At 44.8% G+C, this 14,379-nt stretch overlaps 2 protein-coding genes across 2 annotated transcripts; both read right to left on the bottom strand.

The window, feature by feature from the left end:
* Nucleotides 1-4,455: 4,455 nt before the first annotated feature.
* On the bottom strand, nucleotides 4,456-7,007 carry LOC112083058. Its single transcript, XM_024150783.1, has 3 exons — nucleotides 6,876-7,007; nucleotides 5,218-5,870; nucleotides 4,456-5,131 (listed from the first exon to the last, which is right to left on the bottom strand). Exons 1-3 carry the CDS (start codon nucleotides 7,005-7,007, stop codon nucleotides 4,456-4,458), a joined length of 1,461 nt encoding a protein of 486 aa, XP_024006551.1.
* A 689-nt stretch (nucleotides 7,008-7,696) lies between these two features.
* LOC112083057 lies at nucleotides 7,697-8,605 on the bottom strand. Its single transcript, XM_024150782.1, has one exon. The coding sequence runs from the start codon at nucleotides 8,603-8,605 to the stop codon at nucleotides 7,697-7,699; it is 909 nt and encodes a 302-aa protein (XP_024006550.1).
* Between the last annotated feature and the right edge of the window lie 5,774 nt (nucleotides 8,606-14,379).

Raw genomic sequence — 14,379 nt, 5'->3', positions numbered from 1 at the left:
TCTTCCTCCAATAAACCATAGAATTGGGTCTGTCGAAACCCAATTTTGACACTTAAATATTTTTAGGCGGTTAAATTCGTGGGGGTGAAAACCGACCCGAACAGTTTGCCCCCAGCTCGTCAGTTTCGCATACAAAGATGCCGAGCTGAAATTAGCAAAACCGAGGTTAACTGTTGGATCACGCGATAAATCCCCTTATTGAAGTTTTTGGCTCGGCTCGGTTCTTAGTTTCATTCGTTCTTTTTTTTTGTTTTGCTTTTGCTGAGCCAAAAGAGCGCGATTGGGGGACATTTGACGAGCCGAGACAAGATGCGGCCTTTGCTTTTACCGAGCCGAGATTGATCAGGTTGATGCAATGCCACAGAATTGCCGAAATGAATTGCCGAAATGAATCACTGAGGTGAATTACCGAAGCGAATTGCCGAGCCGAAGCGAAAGGGAGCGATGCAACTAAAGTTGCCGAGCCGAGGTAGGAAGAGCGATGCCACTAGAGTTGCCGAGCCGAGGCAAAGCCGAGATTGATGTAGCTAAAGTTGTCGAGCTGGTTTTGGTTCAACGAGCTGTTTTCGACGAACAAAACTGCGACTTATTTTGCCAAAACATTTTTATATGAATAGACAAACTGACGAATTTTATCGAGATGAAGATCTTGCAAAAACTGTTCCAAGCCACTTTCGAATTTTTTTTTTTTTTTTGCGCTCGGGGTTCGGCCTTACGGGTTGCCTTTGCTTCCCTAAGCCCATTATATATCGCGATTTCCCTAGGCAAAGAGGACCCCAGGCCTAGATCTCTATATATACTCGAGCTCCATTCCTTCATTCTCACAATTTCACTTCTCCAAAATTTCCAAAAGGTAGCTCTCTACTCTCTCTTCTCTTCTCTCTCGATTTCTTTTATTTCCCTCTCTTTTTTTTTTGGGCGCTGCACCACCTAGGGTTTTCTCGAGGTGTGGCGGATCGTTTGATGTTTCTGATCTGCTCGAGAGTTTTCCGAACCGTCATCCAACTTCCCGATCCTCCTCCGATATTTCCCAGATCCGTTCCTTTTCTCGGTTTTCGCCTGAGCCGAAAGCGAGATGTCGCAACGAACCGAGCCGAAAACATCCACTGATTCAGCCGATTCTGCGAACTCTGTTACGCACCAAGGTCCGTCGAATTTCGCGCCGAGCCCGATTTTCGGCTTTCCTCGAGATTCCGAAGCAAAGGATCTCTCCGATGACATGAAACCCGAGCCCAAAGACTTCGATTATGATCCTGCCAAGGCCAGACGGGAACTTGAGATTGCAATGGCGAGGCTCGGAATAGGTCTGTCGAAGCCTCGAGGCTCTCGAAGAGGCAAAAATAAGAAGAAGCAGGATCCTCCAGGCTCGTCCCTTTCGACCGAAGAATCGTTGCAAAGGCTGAGGCAACGTTGCAAGATTTCTGAAGCGGTCGAGTTTGTTGCGTCCGAGCCTTTCGACCGAGCCAATGATCTCCCGCCAAACCATTTCACAACTTACAAATGTTTCTTCGAGTTGTGATATTTATGGTTCCCTTTGCCCGAACCGATTCTTCGATACATTTGGTTGTATGGGATCTTGCTTGGACAGATCATGGCGCAGGGCCTTGGGCATCTGATTGGTATTTTGGTCTGCAGTTACGAATGCGGCATCGAAATCAGGGTTGATCATCTTGGCAACTTTTTGGAGATTCGCCGATCCTCCAAACCCGGAAAATACTATATTTCGAATAAGAGGACTTGGAGAATAATCGAGGGTTTTCCGAGCATGGACGATTCTTGGGATGATTATTTCTTCTACATTCCCATGGACGAGGCTACCGTCGGGAATGATTTACTTAATTTAATTAAGACGGATTGGGGACCACTTGATAGTTTGCTCATAGTTCTTGGTTCGCCTGTAACTTATTGTCGATACTAACGTTTATTTTCTGTCTTCTTCTGTTTGCAGTTCGCGATCCGCTTCCCCCGGTTTTTGAAGATATCGCTAAGACCAAGGAGATTCTCGCGGCTAGAAGGTCAATTAGTCAAAGCATTTTTTGTTTGGGAGAGTCGAGAAAGCGAGAGCCTTATTTGCCGGTGCTCCTTTCAGTTCGGATTCGTCTGCTTGTTCCGTTGATACGATTGAAAAGATGGTTCGAGTGTCGATTCACGACAAGAAAGAGAGATCTGAAAGGGAGAAAGCGAGCCCAAGAAGGAGAGACATCGGCTGCTCGTGTCGAGCCGAACGCTGAAGCGATCAGCAACACCGAGGAGACTTCTGTGGCTACCGAGTTAAACCGCGCCTATGTTCTTGTTCCGGAGAAAGTTGCCGAGTTCCATTCCGAAGTCTCCGGAAAGAGCCCCACCGCTTCGACCAAGATCCCTACTGCTGGCAGTAAGGATCGTGTCATTGTCCTCGGTTTGCCGAGCCTGATCGAGGCCCGCTTCTTCTTTACTGAAGAAGCATAAGGGCGGCTCGATCCGGAAGCGTTCCGCTTCGGGCGGAGATAAAAAAATGGGGTTAATGAGCCAAAGAAGAGGCGTACATTTTTGCTTGATGCCGAGTCGACTCCTTTTCTGACTGACGACGCTTCTGCCTCGGCGTCGCTTTTGTCAAAGATTAACAACAAGGGAATTCGGCTGCCGCCCACTGATTCGCTTGTGAAGGCAAAATCTTATCCTAGCATGTCCCAACGGGGAACTAAGGTAAGTTTTCAAAACTCTAGCTTGTTTTTGTTTATTTTTGCAGTTTGTGGTGTTATTTTTGTAGTTTGTGGCTTCCATAAACGAGACGATCGCGAGGTACGAGGTGGATGCTCGCAGGGATCAGCGGCAGATCAACGAGGCGAGGATAGACGCTGTCATGCTTCAGACGAAGCTGGATTAGGCTGAGCGGAAATTCTCCTCTACCATGGCCCATGCGAAGGCTCGAATCAAGGCTCTTGAGGCGGAGAACAAAACGCTGAAGGATGAGTGTGTCAAGGCGACTGATATGACTATTCGGCTCGAGGAATCAAGAAATAGGAAAGATGCTGACATTGCTTCTTTGCAGAGGTAGCTGGCCGAGAAGGATGCTCTTCACAAGGAAAACATAAAAAAGCGGTAAAATCTGCAAGGAGGGACCTGACAGAGAAGGTGCGAGGTCGTTTCGGCAGCGTGGAGAAGAGTCTCAAAGACTTGACCGACGAGAAGGAAAATGAGTTGGATCTTGCGCAGATTGATGGCAACCTACAACTTATCGAGCTTTTCCAGAAGGATGATGCTCCAACTCTCGATGCCGAAGCGGAGAAGCTGAAGCTGCGGCGAGCTGACTTGGTGGGAGCTGACGAGGGGTTTGAGAGAGTCGCTACTTGCCTAAGTGGCGAGCTAACCTTAAGTCTCGTTTCCAAGGATTCGGTTGGTGCTAACCTTGAGAACGAATCGATCGAACCCACTGAACAATTGGTTGGTGTGTCCAAGCCGACGGGTTCCAACATCAGAACATCGCGAGTCACCGAGCTTGTCGAGGATAGGAGGAGTTTTGGCAGGTCTCCGAGAGAGTGACTTCCGCGCTTGCTATCACATGTCGTTTTCCTCTTTTTTTTGTTTTGTTTTTGCTTTAGACTTTGCTGTCTGGATGGCTTTATACACTTATGCTGCTTCTGAACTAAATTTTGTTGGTTTTGTTTCTATTGCCGAGCCGAGGTGCTCGGAATGACTTATGCCTTGATGGCAAATGATATCGGTTGAAGTTTAAGACTTATTGAATTGTTTGATCCTTGCATTTATTTACGATTTTTCGATCGTATAGTTTTTACTCTCAGAACTTGGAGTATAAAAGGCATTGTGAAAACGACTCGGTGTTGATTCTGAGGTGTTGATAACCGATGTGCGAGAGTGTATCGGGTTTAAGTGTTTAGGATTTGCGATGTGTATCGGCTTACTCATCCGTAAACTGTTGAGGGATCAATCCAAAAATTTATATAGCGTGCTGTTATCCTGTGAAGGTTGTCATTGAACCCTAATCCATGTAAATGAAGTGGTTAGAATTCGTCTAGAGAATTTGTTTTAGCTTTTATGATGTGGCCAGCAACAAGATAGGAGATGCGAATGTAAGATACTAAATGCAATAGTTATGAAGAAAATGTGTAAAAAAATCAACTTAAGTTACGAAAGAAATCGGATAAGTAACGAAACACATTTTTTGAAGAACAAACAGAAATCCGAAGAAAAAAATTTCAAAATGATTCTTGTAAATATAAAGGGAAGTATGACGTATACGTACCCACTCCCCCCTTCCCACCCCTTTTTAAGAGGGGGGACAGCTGAACCCATCCGAAGATAGGCTGCATACGTACCCTTTTCAGGGATCAAACCGTCTCGTAGTTCAGGGGTTTCGGGTGATGCCGCCTAATGATAATATTTTTTCAGATGCATCGCGTTCCAAGATCTCGGTATCATGGCTCCTTCCATGTTTTCTAGCTCATAGACTTTGGGTCAGACTACCTTGGTGATTTTATAAGGTCCTTCCCAATTGGCTCCCAGCTTTCCTGCGTTCCTTTCCTCGGTGTTCTGAAAAACTTTCCGCAGTACCAAGTCATTTTCTTTGAACCGTCGACTTCGGACATTCTTGTTATAATATCTCGCCGTTGTCTGCTGATAATTTTGAAGTCTTATCAGTGCTTGATCGCGACGTTTGTTCACTAGGTCCAGCTCGTCTAACATCATTAGATGATTTAAGCCCTCTTGTCCGGGGAGAAGTCTTTGGCGAATTCCTGGGAAATCTACTTCAGGCGGAATAACACACTCTGCTCCGTAAACTAGGGCAAAGGGGGTCTCTCCTGTACCTCTTCTTGGAGGTGTTCGGTGAGACCATAACACTCTCTCTAACTCGTCTGTCCAACGTTCTTTTTTAGCATCGAGCCGTTTCTTCAGCCCATCGAGAATCGTCTTATTAGCTGCTTCAGCTTGACCGTTTCCTTGTGGGTATCTCAGTGTCGACTTGCCCTTTTTTCCATTTCTCACAAAAAGTTTCAAACCGAGCTGAGATGAACTGGGATCCGTTGTCTGTAATAATCTCGTAAGGGAGCCCATGTCGACAGATGATATTCTTCCAGACGAAATGCTCGACTTGGGCGTCTTTGATGCTCGCATACGAATCGGCCTCGACCCACTTAAAAAAATAATCGGTCGGTTAGAACCAATAGAAATAATTTCTGTTTAGACTTGTGCAAAGGTCTAACGATGTCCATTGACCACCTCATAAACGGATAAGGAGCCGAGATTGATGATAACAGCTCGGTAGGCTGATGGATGGTTGGAGCGTGCCTCTGGCATTTTTCACACCTGACAGAGAACTTTTCGCAATCTTTTACCATGGCTGGCCAGTAGTAACCATGTTGTTTTATCTTGATCGCTAAAGATCTTCCGCTCGCATGGTTGCCACACGCGCCACTATGAACTTCTTCCATGATCTTCCTCCCCTCGGCTCCCTCGAGGCATGTCAATAATGGTCTCGAAAACTGCCACTTGAAGACGTTTCCGTCTTGGAGTATATAACGGGCTGCTTGAGCTTTGAGTTTCTGAGCTCCCCACCTGTCTGATGGTACTTCTCCGTCTGTGATGTACGTCTGAATTGCTCCCATCCATTCTTTGTCACTCCCATACTCTGTTGTTTCGCGGGAAGCATCCTCGTCCATGTCGGCTATGCCGTTGTCTTCGTTGATCTCTTGCTGTTCTTCAGGGGGGTTAATCAGGTTGACTCCGTCTACGATGCTGATGCTGGGTTTCTCGATTAATTCCACTCGTATGACTCTCTTTAATCCTGGATCCGAGATTGAAGCAAGGGCAGGTAGGACATCGACGGATGCATTTTTCTCCCGAGGTATTCGTGTAAGCTCGAACTCCTTGAACTGCTTCGTCAACTCTTAAACTACTTTCAGATACACTTCCATTCTGCCATCTCTCGCTTCGTATTCTCCATTTAACTGGTTTGCAACTAGCTGTGAATCGCAGAAGGCACGGATTCTCTGGATTCAGATTCCAAGTGCAAGCCAAAGTCCGGTGATTAATGCCTCGTATTCTGATTTGTTTGTTGGATGCATGAAACGTGAGACAAAATGGCTGTTCGATGATCTCGCCGGTTGGCGATGTAAGTCGTATCCCTACCCCCGAAACCTGCTTCGATGACGAACCATCAACATGCAATCTCCATGTAGACTCGGAGATCGGCTCATCTACTCCTTCAGTTGGAAGTTCGATCTAGAAATCGGGTAACACCTGAGACTTCGCGCACGACCTGTTCCTGTATTTGATGTCGTATTCACTTAGCTCCACCGCCCATTTCGTTAGTCTTCCGGATTGGCTTGGGCTGTGCAGGATGCTTCGTAGTGGCAGAGTAGCGAGGACTACAATCAAGTGCGACTAGAAGTATGGTCTCAGTTTCCGAGTCGACATTACGACAGCAAGGGCAACCTTCTCCATTTGCGGATAACACGTTTCCGCCTTGGTTACACTGCAGCTCACATAGAAGATAGGTTTTTGCTCTCCCCGCTCTTCTCTGACCAGTACTCCACTTACTGCAGTTGCTGATACTGCGATATACAGGAACAGTGGTTCTCCTTCTACTGACTTCTCAAGGACCGGAGGATTCGCTAAGTCGACTTTCAGATCTTGGAATGTCTTTTCGCACCGGTTGTCCTATTCGAATTTCTTATTGCCCCTAAGGGTATCGTAGAAAGGTAGACATTTCTCGGTCGACCGAGAAACAAACTGGTCGACTGGAAACGTCCTGTCAATCCTTGGACTTCTCGTTTCGTTCTTGGAGACGCCATTTCTATCAAAGCATTGATTTTCTTTGAATTTGTTTCGACTCCTCAATGGGTTACGAGATACACAAGGAATTCTCCAGACGTTACCGCGAATTGACGCTTTGCTAGGTTCAACTTCATGTTATGCAAGTCGAGCTGCTCGAAACAGTCTCGAAAATGCTTCACGTGATCCTTCTCCTCGAGCGATTTAACCAGCATGTCATCTATATAAACCTCCATCGTCTTCCCGAGCTAATCAGCAAACATTTTGTTGACGAGCCTCTGGTAAGTTGCGCCCGCGTTATTGAATCCAAAAGGCATCACCTTGTAGTAGTAAATTCCCCGATCTGTTATGAACGCCGTGTTTTCCCTATCGTCCGAGTTCATGAATATCTGGTTGTACCCCGAAAAAGCGTCCATGAATGTGAGCAGTTTATTACCCGCTGTGGCTTCGACTAGTCGTTCGATATGAGGTAGTGAGAAACTATCCTTCGGGCATGCCTTATTGAGGTCGGTAAAATCTATGCACACACGCCATTTACCGTTTTTCTTCTTCACCACTACGGGATTGGCGAGCCAATCTGGGTATTTAGCCTCGGCAATCGAACCCACCTTTAAGAGTCCTTCTACTTTGTCGTTCACTGCCTTGGCTCGTCTATGCATACCGAGATCACCGGATCACAGCTCGGCGCTCTATTCCCCTCAGGCGCCTCGTCGATCTGTAGTTGCTATAAGAGCATGGCGAGCTCGTTCGCAGGTTCTCGGTTCGTCTTTAGCTTTTTCTTGTCCACCACGGGCTTCCTCATCTTATAGCAATACATACGCGACTCCTTTCCCCGTATCGTGTTGATTCCACCAGGAGTCAGGAACTTGACGCATAAATAATTTGTTGACGGAACGGCTCACATCAAGTTCAACTATGGCCATGATTATGTTGTTAATGGCTTTGGGACGGCAGTTACTTCGAAAAAATCGATTTCCATCCTCCTAAGAGTTTTGCAGAAGATAACGTCTACCGAGCTTCCCGTATCAATTAATATTCTGGCGACATCGTGATCCCTAATAGTAAACTCGATCACGAGGGGATCACTATATAGCGTGTCGATTCCCACTGTTTCATCTTTGGAAAACAAGATTGTTGTAGCGGGGTAGCTCGGAGGCTCAGCCCAGTTAACACTTGCATCGGCTCTCTGCTGGAAAGCTTTAATCGACGATACGGTGTCGAGACAGTATTGCGATCCACCCATTATCTTCGAGTTCCTTGCGGTTGTGGTTTCTTCGGGCTCTCCTGCTGTTCGCTTTGCAGCGAGTCTGGTGGACAAGAACTGACAGTTTGCTGTTGAGTGCCCGTAGCATTGGTGGTGTTCGCAGAATGCTTTTTCGTCGTAAGTCCGGGGGTTCCGAGTCCAAGTGTTCCATGGTCCTTTGCCTCGTCCTGCTCCCACTTGATAATTGTGGGCTCCTTGTAGCCTCGGCCCTTCGTGATGCACATAGTCATTGGTTCTCACATTCCTTTGACGTGTCGTCAGAGAATTTTGGATTGCAGCTTTAGTCGACTCGTACTGGTCATCTAGGTTCTTCATTTCTTCTTCATTCACGACAAAGTCGGCAGAGCGATGTAGGACATCTTGGATTGTGAGCGGCATGTTCAATGCCATTTCCCTCCGGAACTTGGACTTATACCACAACGATCTTTTCAGGGCTTCGAGAGTTGCCTTATCACTCACTCCTTCCACCTTCGACACCAGCGCTTTAAACCGATCCATGTAAGCTCTGAGTGGCTCGTTTGGTCCTTGAGATAAAGTCCATAGATCGGCATTAGAGGTTCCTTGGTCCATGAACATGGAGTACTGTTTCAGAAAAACAGCATACAGCTGCTGAAAATTATTAATGGAGTTACGCTCGAGCCTTGAGAACCATTCCAATGCTGTGCCCTTAGGTGTTCGACAAAGAGGAGGCAGAAACCGACATCTCTTTCGCTTCACTGAGATTGGGGGCGTTTCTCGAGAAAGCTCATCCAAATCCGATCTGAAAAGCTGTGATGTGTGCCTTCGGGTCGGTTGTCCCTTTGTAGAAAGGAATTCTTATCTTTCCCGATTCTGGGATCCTAGCTTCGGTGATTCGCGCCGTGAATGGCGTACACTGCGTTTCTTCCAACATACGATCTATCTCCGGTGCCGAACTGATTGCATGATGAACTTGGGATCGGACTGCCTTCATCTCGACGGCTGGCCAATCTATAGTAGCTCATAACTCGTTCATCTCCTTCATCTGATTGTTCTTTCGTGATTCGTCGACTTCATCTGCGGTACTACCACCGTTTAGGGCAGCTCGGAGCGCATTGCCACGTTGATATCCTTTTCGTGCCAAGCTATCATGTTTCATCTGCTCGACCCAGAGCAGATTTTCCTCTTCCTCTGTCAGGTTTTGATTTCTGAGCGAGGCGTCATCCTCTTCGTTCGTCCTTGCTCCTTCCAACGTCTCTTTGAGTTTCGCTATGGTAATTCGTCCTGAAGTGCGGCTCGGTTGAAGGGCGAGCTCTTCTTCCTGGTCATCTTCGTCATCGATAGTGATCGTCTCTTTACCGATATCTCCTGCGGCATCACCATCCTTCTGTTGCTCGTGCTTGTCACTGTTCGCTCTTCCTCTCCGAGCTAGTAGAGGTGGTTCGGTCGGTGTGGACTTCTTCACTGCGGGTGTCACCAAGCCGGACGGATTCTGCTGCGTCCCTCCGAGCCTGTTTGCGGGAGTCGTGAACTTGAGAGCGGTTGGTCGCAGACCGAACTTTCACAAGACGTCTCCGGAAGTTCCCTTCACTCGGAGGCGTCGGTTCCTGATTCAGTTCTCCGTTTTCAGCGCTTCAAGTCTCTCCGCGAATGAGCTGTTCTGCTTTTCCTGCATGTTAAACTTTTCCATCATTGCTGCAAGCATCTTCTTCACCTCGTCCAAGGGTTCGGCTGTCACGCTCGCATCTGTCGCAGGAGGATTCTCCTTGCTTCTGGTAGGATCTCCGCCGTTGTTCTGGTCGTCTCTCCGTTCATCTCCGGACATCTTTTTGTATCTCGTTCAAGAAAGTTTTTCGTGTAAGAAAGCTTTATGTCCGCACAGACGGTGCCAAATTGTGTGAGTCGAAACTCCCACAATCAAAATTTGTTAAGGAAAAAGAGGGATCTAAAGCTTCTAAGTGAAAACCTCAAGAACAAAGATCGAAAAGTAGTTTTATTGCGTAGAGTTTTTGCGATTGCCTAAAAGTTACATAATGAAAGAATTACTTTGACTATTTATACTAAGTCTACAAACCGCCTAGCCGAGATTCTCAGAAATTTTCCTTTTCTTTTGTGCGGCTGATGACTTCAATCTCTCTTAAGGTAAAATCTCTTGGACTCATCTATCGGGCCTTCCCAATTATCCGCTTTGGCCAATTAATGCTTTCTACTCTTTGGTTCTCAGTCTCTTCCTCCTTCGGTCCAATGCACTTCATTTACGGGATTGCTCCTCGGCTCAAGTTTGCGAGAAGTCCTCTGAACTGAGACCGGCTCGGTTTGGTTCGTCGCCTTCCTTGGTTCCACTCGGTCAAACCGAGAGACCCTTTGATTCGGATTGATTTGGTCGAACCAGTACTTTGTTCGGCTCGGTCCGAGATGATGTCTGGTTCGGCTCGGTCTGAGACGATGTCTGGTTTGGCTCGGTTTGAGATGGTGTCCGGTTCAGCTCGGTTTGAGATGATATCTGGGTTGGCTCGGTTTTATTATTTCGGTTGTGTTTTGGTCCGATTGTTCCTCCAATAAACCGTATAATTCGTCTGGTGAAACCCGATTTTGACACTTAGTTATTTTTAGGCGGTTAAACTCGTGAGGATGAAAACCGACTCCAACATTCATCCTGTTTTTAATGATGTACGCTGGATTTGACCACCCAGTGTCTGATCTAAGATTTAATAAGAGCCACGGGAGTGATGTATCAGATTGCCTGATTTGGATTTTATGGACATAACCGTCGTAAGAGAATAAAGCTACATATGGAGGGGACGTGAGCTGCTATGAATTTCAATCAATATTGCATGATCTCTCTCGCTGCAAGAGACGGAAGCTACTCGCCGAGTTAGAGTGATTAGATGATTAAGGTGACGAGAGTTGGGTACTCTTAAAAGTGTCTAATCTAGTTCCAGAGTCAAAGAAAATCCTTAGCTAGATTCCTAATGTTATACATCATGAACCCTAGAGGTAAACCCTAACCCATCGCCTTTTTATTATTGTTTTCAAACCAATTTCTTTCAAAGCTTTTATTTCCTGCTTAGTGATAACACCGTATTTGTACCCATTTTCACCATTGATTTTAAATGTTTTTTTCCAAAGGTTTTTATTAGTTTTATGAACTTTTATTATAGTTTTTCTGTGTTTGTAGTTTCAAGGCTCTTTTCAAGAAACTTAGGGAAAAACATGGTAAAATGGAAAAAATCTACATTTTCAGCTCAAAGTCAGACCATCAGAAGTTCAGCCTCAAATTAAGACTTTCTCATCGTCTGATCCAGCTCAAATTTGGAGAAATTAAATAGGAGATAACAAGATTTCCATAGCACTTTACATCAGGACAATCCAACGGTGCAATCAAAAGTTATGTGAAGAGAAAGTTGACAAATTCCACCTGCCCCAGAAGACTCAGCCGCGGCAAAAGTGCATTTCACCTGCCTTGGAGGACTCTCACCCGCGGTGGACCTATGGCGAGCCACAATGCCCAACATCAAAGCCCGTTTTGTCATTTCTCTTCAGAGAAGCCCTAACTAAGACCTGGAAGACCTTATGACCTATAAATACATTTCTTAGTAGACCTAATCGGGTGTGTGCTCATGTGATGAGTTTTTGAGCCACCAAACATTGTTTTCTTAGGGTTAGGCAATGGAGATGGGATTTTTTTCCCTGAACCATTGTTCTTTCTCCTTTTTATCTATTTAGCTTTTCCATTCCATTTTTCTGCATTTTTCATGTCTTTTATCATTTCCTACATTATATTAGATTAGTCCCAGAGAGTCAAGTTTCTAAAGAGTATCGACGAGGTACATGTTCGATTAAGATTTCTAGAGTTCTAAGCCATATTCTAGATCTTTTACTTCTAAGTTGTTTATACTGCATGAGGTTAGATTCATGACCTGATCTCTGAGCCTAGGATCGATCAGAGCCACGAGAGTGCTGTATCAGATCATCCGTACCTAGCTTCAAAAGAACATAGTCGCTACAGGAGTCGAAAGTTACCTGTAGAAGAAGATGTGAGCAAACGAATTTAGTTGTGATTGCATGCTTTTTTTCACGGTATGAGAGCGAGAGTTTATTGTCGTATTAATCGATTAGTTGGTTAAGGTGACGAGAGTTGGTTAGCCATAGATATGCATATTCTATTTCAATGAAGATACTGGAAATAGACAAGGATAAATCGCCCGGAGACTAATTGGAATTGCTTAGACATCGACTAGGGTAAACCGGAGAAGTCTAAGTCGTCCCTTATGAGTTTAGATCCTTAGTTTGAGTCGAACATCTTTTAGGGTTTTTTTAGCAACTCATTTACATTGCATTTAGTTTCCCGTAAATATTAGGTTAGGATTAGTTTAGGTCCCGTAAACCAAAAACCCCAAAAGCCCCCATGAGTTTATGACTTCGCTTACTATCCCAGTTTGAAGTTTTTTGTAGATTAGACATCTTTCATGTGGATCGACACCCTAAGTCCTGCAACATACATCTATGAACTTTCAGACATTAGGGTTTTATAAATTTAAAACTCTAGACCAACGAGCCTGCAAAGACCTGCGACCCCGATGCCCATCACTTAGTTTATTTAATTCAGTGACAACCAAAACCCCTTTTAATCTTATTAGGTCTACAATTGTCTTTAGAATCAATTAGAAAACCTCAACACAAAAATCCTTGTGGATTCGATCTCTAAGTATTATTATGTTGGCTGTGCACTTGCAACTTGTTTAGGGTAAAACATGTAGTTGCCCACTGCACCCACATCACTACACGCCTTAGAAAAATGGTCGTGTGAAAAAAAAAACATCGTCATATTCTGAATGTGGCACATTTTTTGCTGTTTCAAGAAATTTTACTGGTCAAATTGTTGGGTGATGCGGTTTTAACAGCAGCTCATGTTATTAATTGCACTCCTAATTTTATTCATAAGGGCAGGTCTCCCTATGAATTTTTTTTTGGTGAAAAGCCAAACTATGGTCAGCTGTGAGTATTTCATCTTGTTACACACATCTTAAGTCTCGCGACAAATATAAATTTGGCATTCGTAGTAGATATTGCATCTTCGTTGGTTATCCTTTCGGTAAAAAACGTTGGCGCATACATATGATCTTGAGACGGGAGAGTTTGTTATCTCTCATCATGTTGTTTTTCAGGAAAATGTTTTTCCGTTTAGCACTATGCAAGCAGAAGAGTTCCTGGTGAATCTACATTCTTCCTTTGCGCTTGATTATGTTGATGATGATTGGATTTTAGAACCTGTTTGGACGACTGGGGGAGTTCTATTTTGTCTTCTCCAGATGTGACGATCGACACACCAGAACCTGTGTCGATTGACACACCAGAACCTGTGTAGATCGACATGCCAGAATCTGTGTCAGCCGACACACCAGAATAAATGATCGACACAAATGATCCTTTATCTGAAACTGCTGCAATCATTGATCCGGTTGCTTCTGTTTTGGGTTGGGGACAATGACAAACAACACGCCCCAAGAAACTTTCAGATTTTGTCTCTACAACACCAGTCTCTTTAATAATATACATCCTATTTTCTTTGACTCATCAGTGGTGTTGAACCGAAAAGTTATGAGGAAGCTTTTCTGGATAAAGTATGGTGTGATGCAATGCAAAATAAGGTTGGCGTTTGCGAGATTGCTCGGACGTGGGACATTGTTGACTTACCTGATGGCAATGAGGCTCTTGAAAACCAATGGGTGTTCAAAATAAAGTTTAAGTCTTATGGTTCGATCGAGCATTACAAGGCTCATTTAATGGTTCTTGGTAATCATCACGTCGAAGGTGAACATTTCACCGAGTCGTTTGCTCTCGTGGCAAAAATGACAACTATTCGTGGTCTTTTAAAGCTTCCTACTGCGAACAATTGGGAAGCACATCAGATGGATGTGCATAATACTGTTCTTCATGGTGATCTTGAGGAAGAAGTGTACATGAAGCTTCCATTGGGTTTTCGTCACTTAGATCCAAAGAAAGTGTGTCGCTTGAGGAAATCTCTCTACGGTCTCAAACAAGCACCACATTGTTGGTTTGCTAAACTAATTATCGCTTTAAAGGAGGCTGGTTTAATTCAATCATATTGTGACTATTCTCTTTTCACATACTCTCGTGATGGTGTTGAGATTCAGGTCCTTATTTATGTTGTTGATTTGCTAATTTGCGGTAATATATCAGTTGCTTTGACGAAGTTTAAAAGACTATTTTGGATATTGTTTCAAGATGAAAGATCTTGGAAAGCTCAACTATTATCTGGGTTTGGAGGTATCTCGTAATGAAGAGGGTATTGTCTTGTCTCAGCACAAATATGCTTTAACGATTATAGCAGAAACAGGTTTGGTCGGGGCAAAACCAGCTCA

The sequence above is a fragment of the Eutrema salsugineum genome, unplaced genomic scaffold (genome assembly GCF_000478725.1).
Source record: "Eutrema salsugineum unplaced genomic scaffold, Eutsalg1_0 scaffold_7, whole genome shotgun sequence".
NCBI lineage: Eukaryota > Viridiplantae > Streptophyta > Magnoliopsida > Brassicales > Brassicaceae > Eutrema > Eutrema salsugineum.
This window is presented reverse-complemented; position numbering and strand designations above follow the sequence as displayed.

What these genes read in the sequence shown, in the direction of transcription:
- LOC112083058 (XM_024150783.1), bottom strand. Translation starts at nt 7,007, where the DNA reads ATGGAGGTTTATATAGATGACATGCTGGTTAAATCGCTCGAGGAGAAG. An exon ending in TAGCAAAGCGTCAATTCGCG is followed by an intron (nt 5,871 to 6,875) that starts GTAACGTCTGGA and finishes TTGACGAAGCAG; the next exon opens with TTCAAGGAGTTCGAGCTTAC. An exon ending in GCTCCTTATCCGTTTATGAG is followed by an intron (nt 5,132 to 5,217) that starts GTGGTCAATGGA and finishes TATTTTTTTAAG; the next exon opens with TGGGTCGAGGCCGATTCGTA.
- LOC112083057 (XM_024150782.1), bottom strand. Translation starts at nt 8,605, where the DNA reads ATGGACCAAGGAACCTCTAATGCCGATCTATGGACTTTATCTCAAGGA.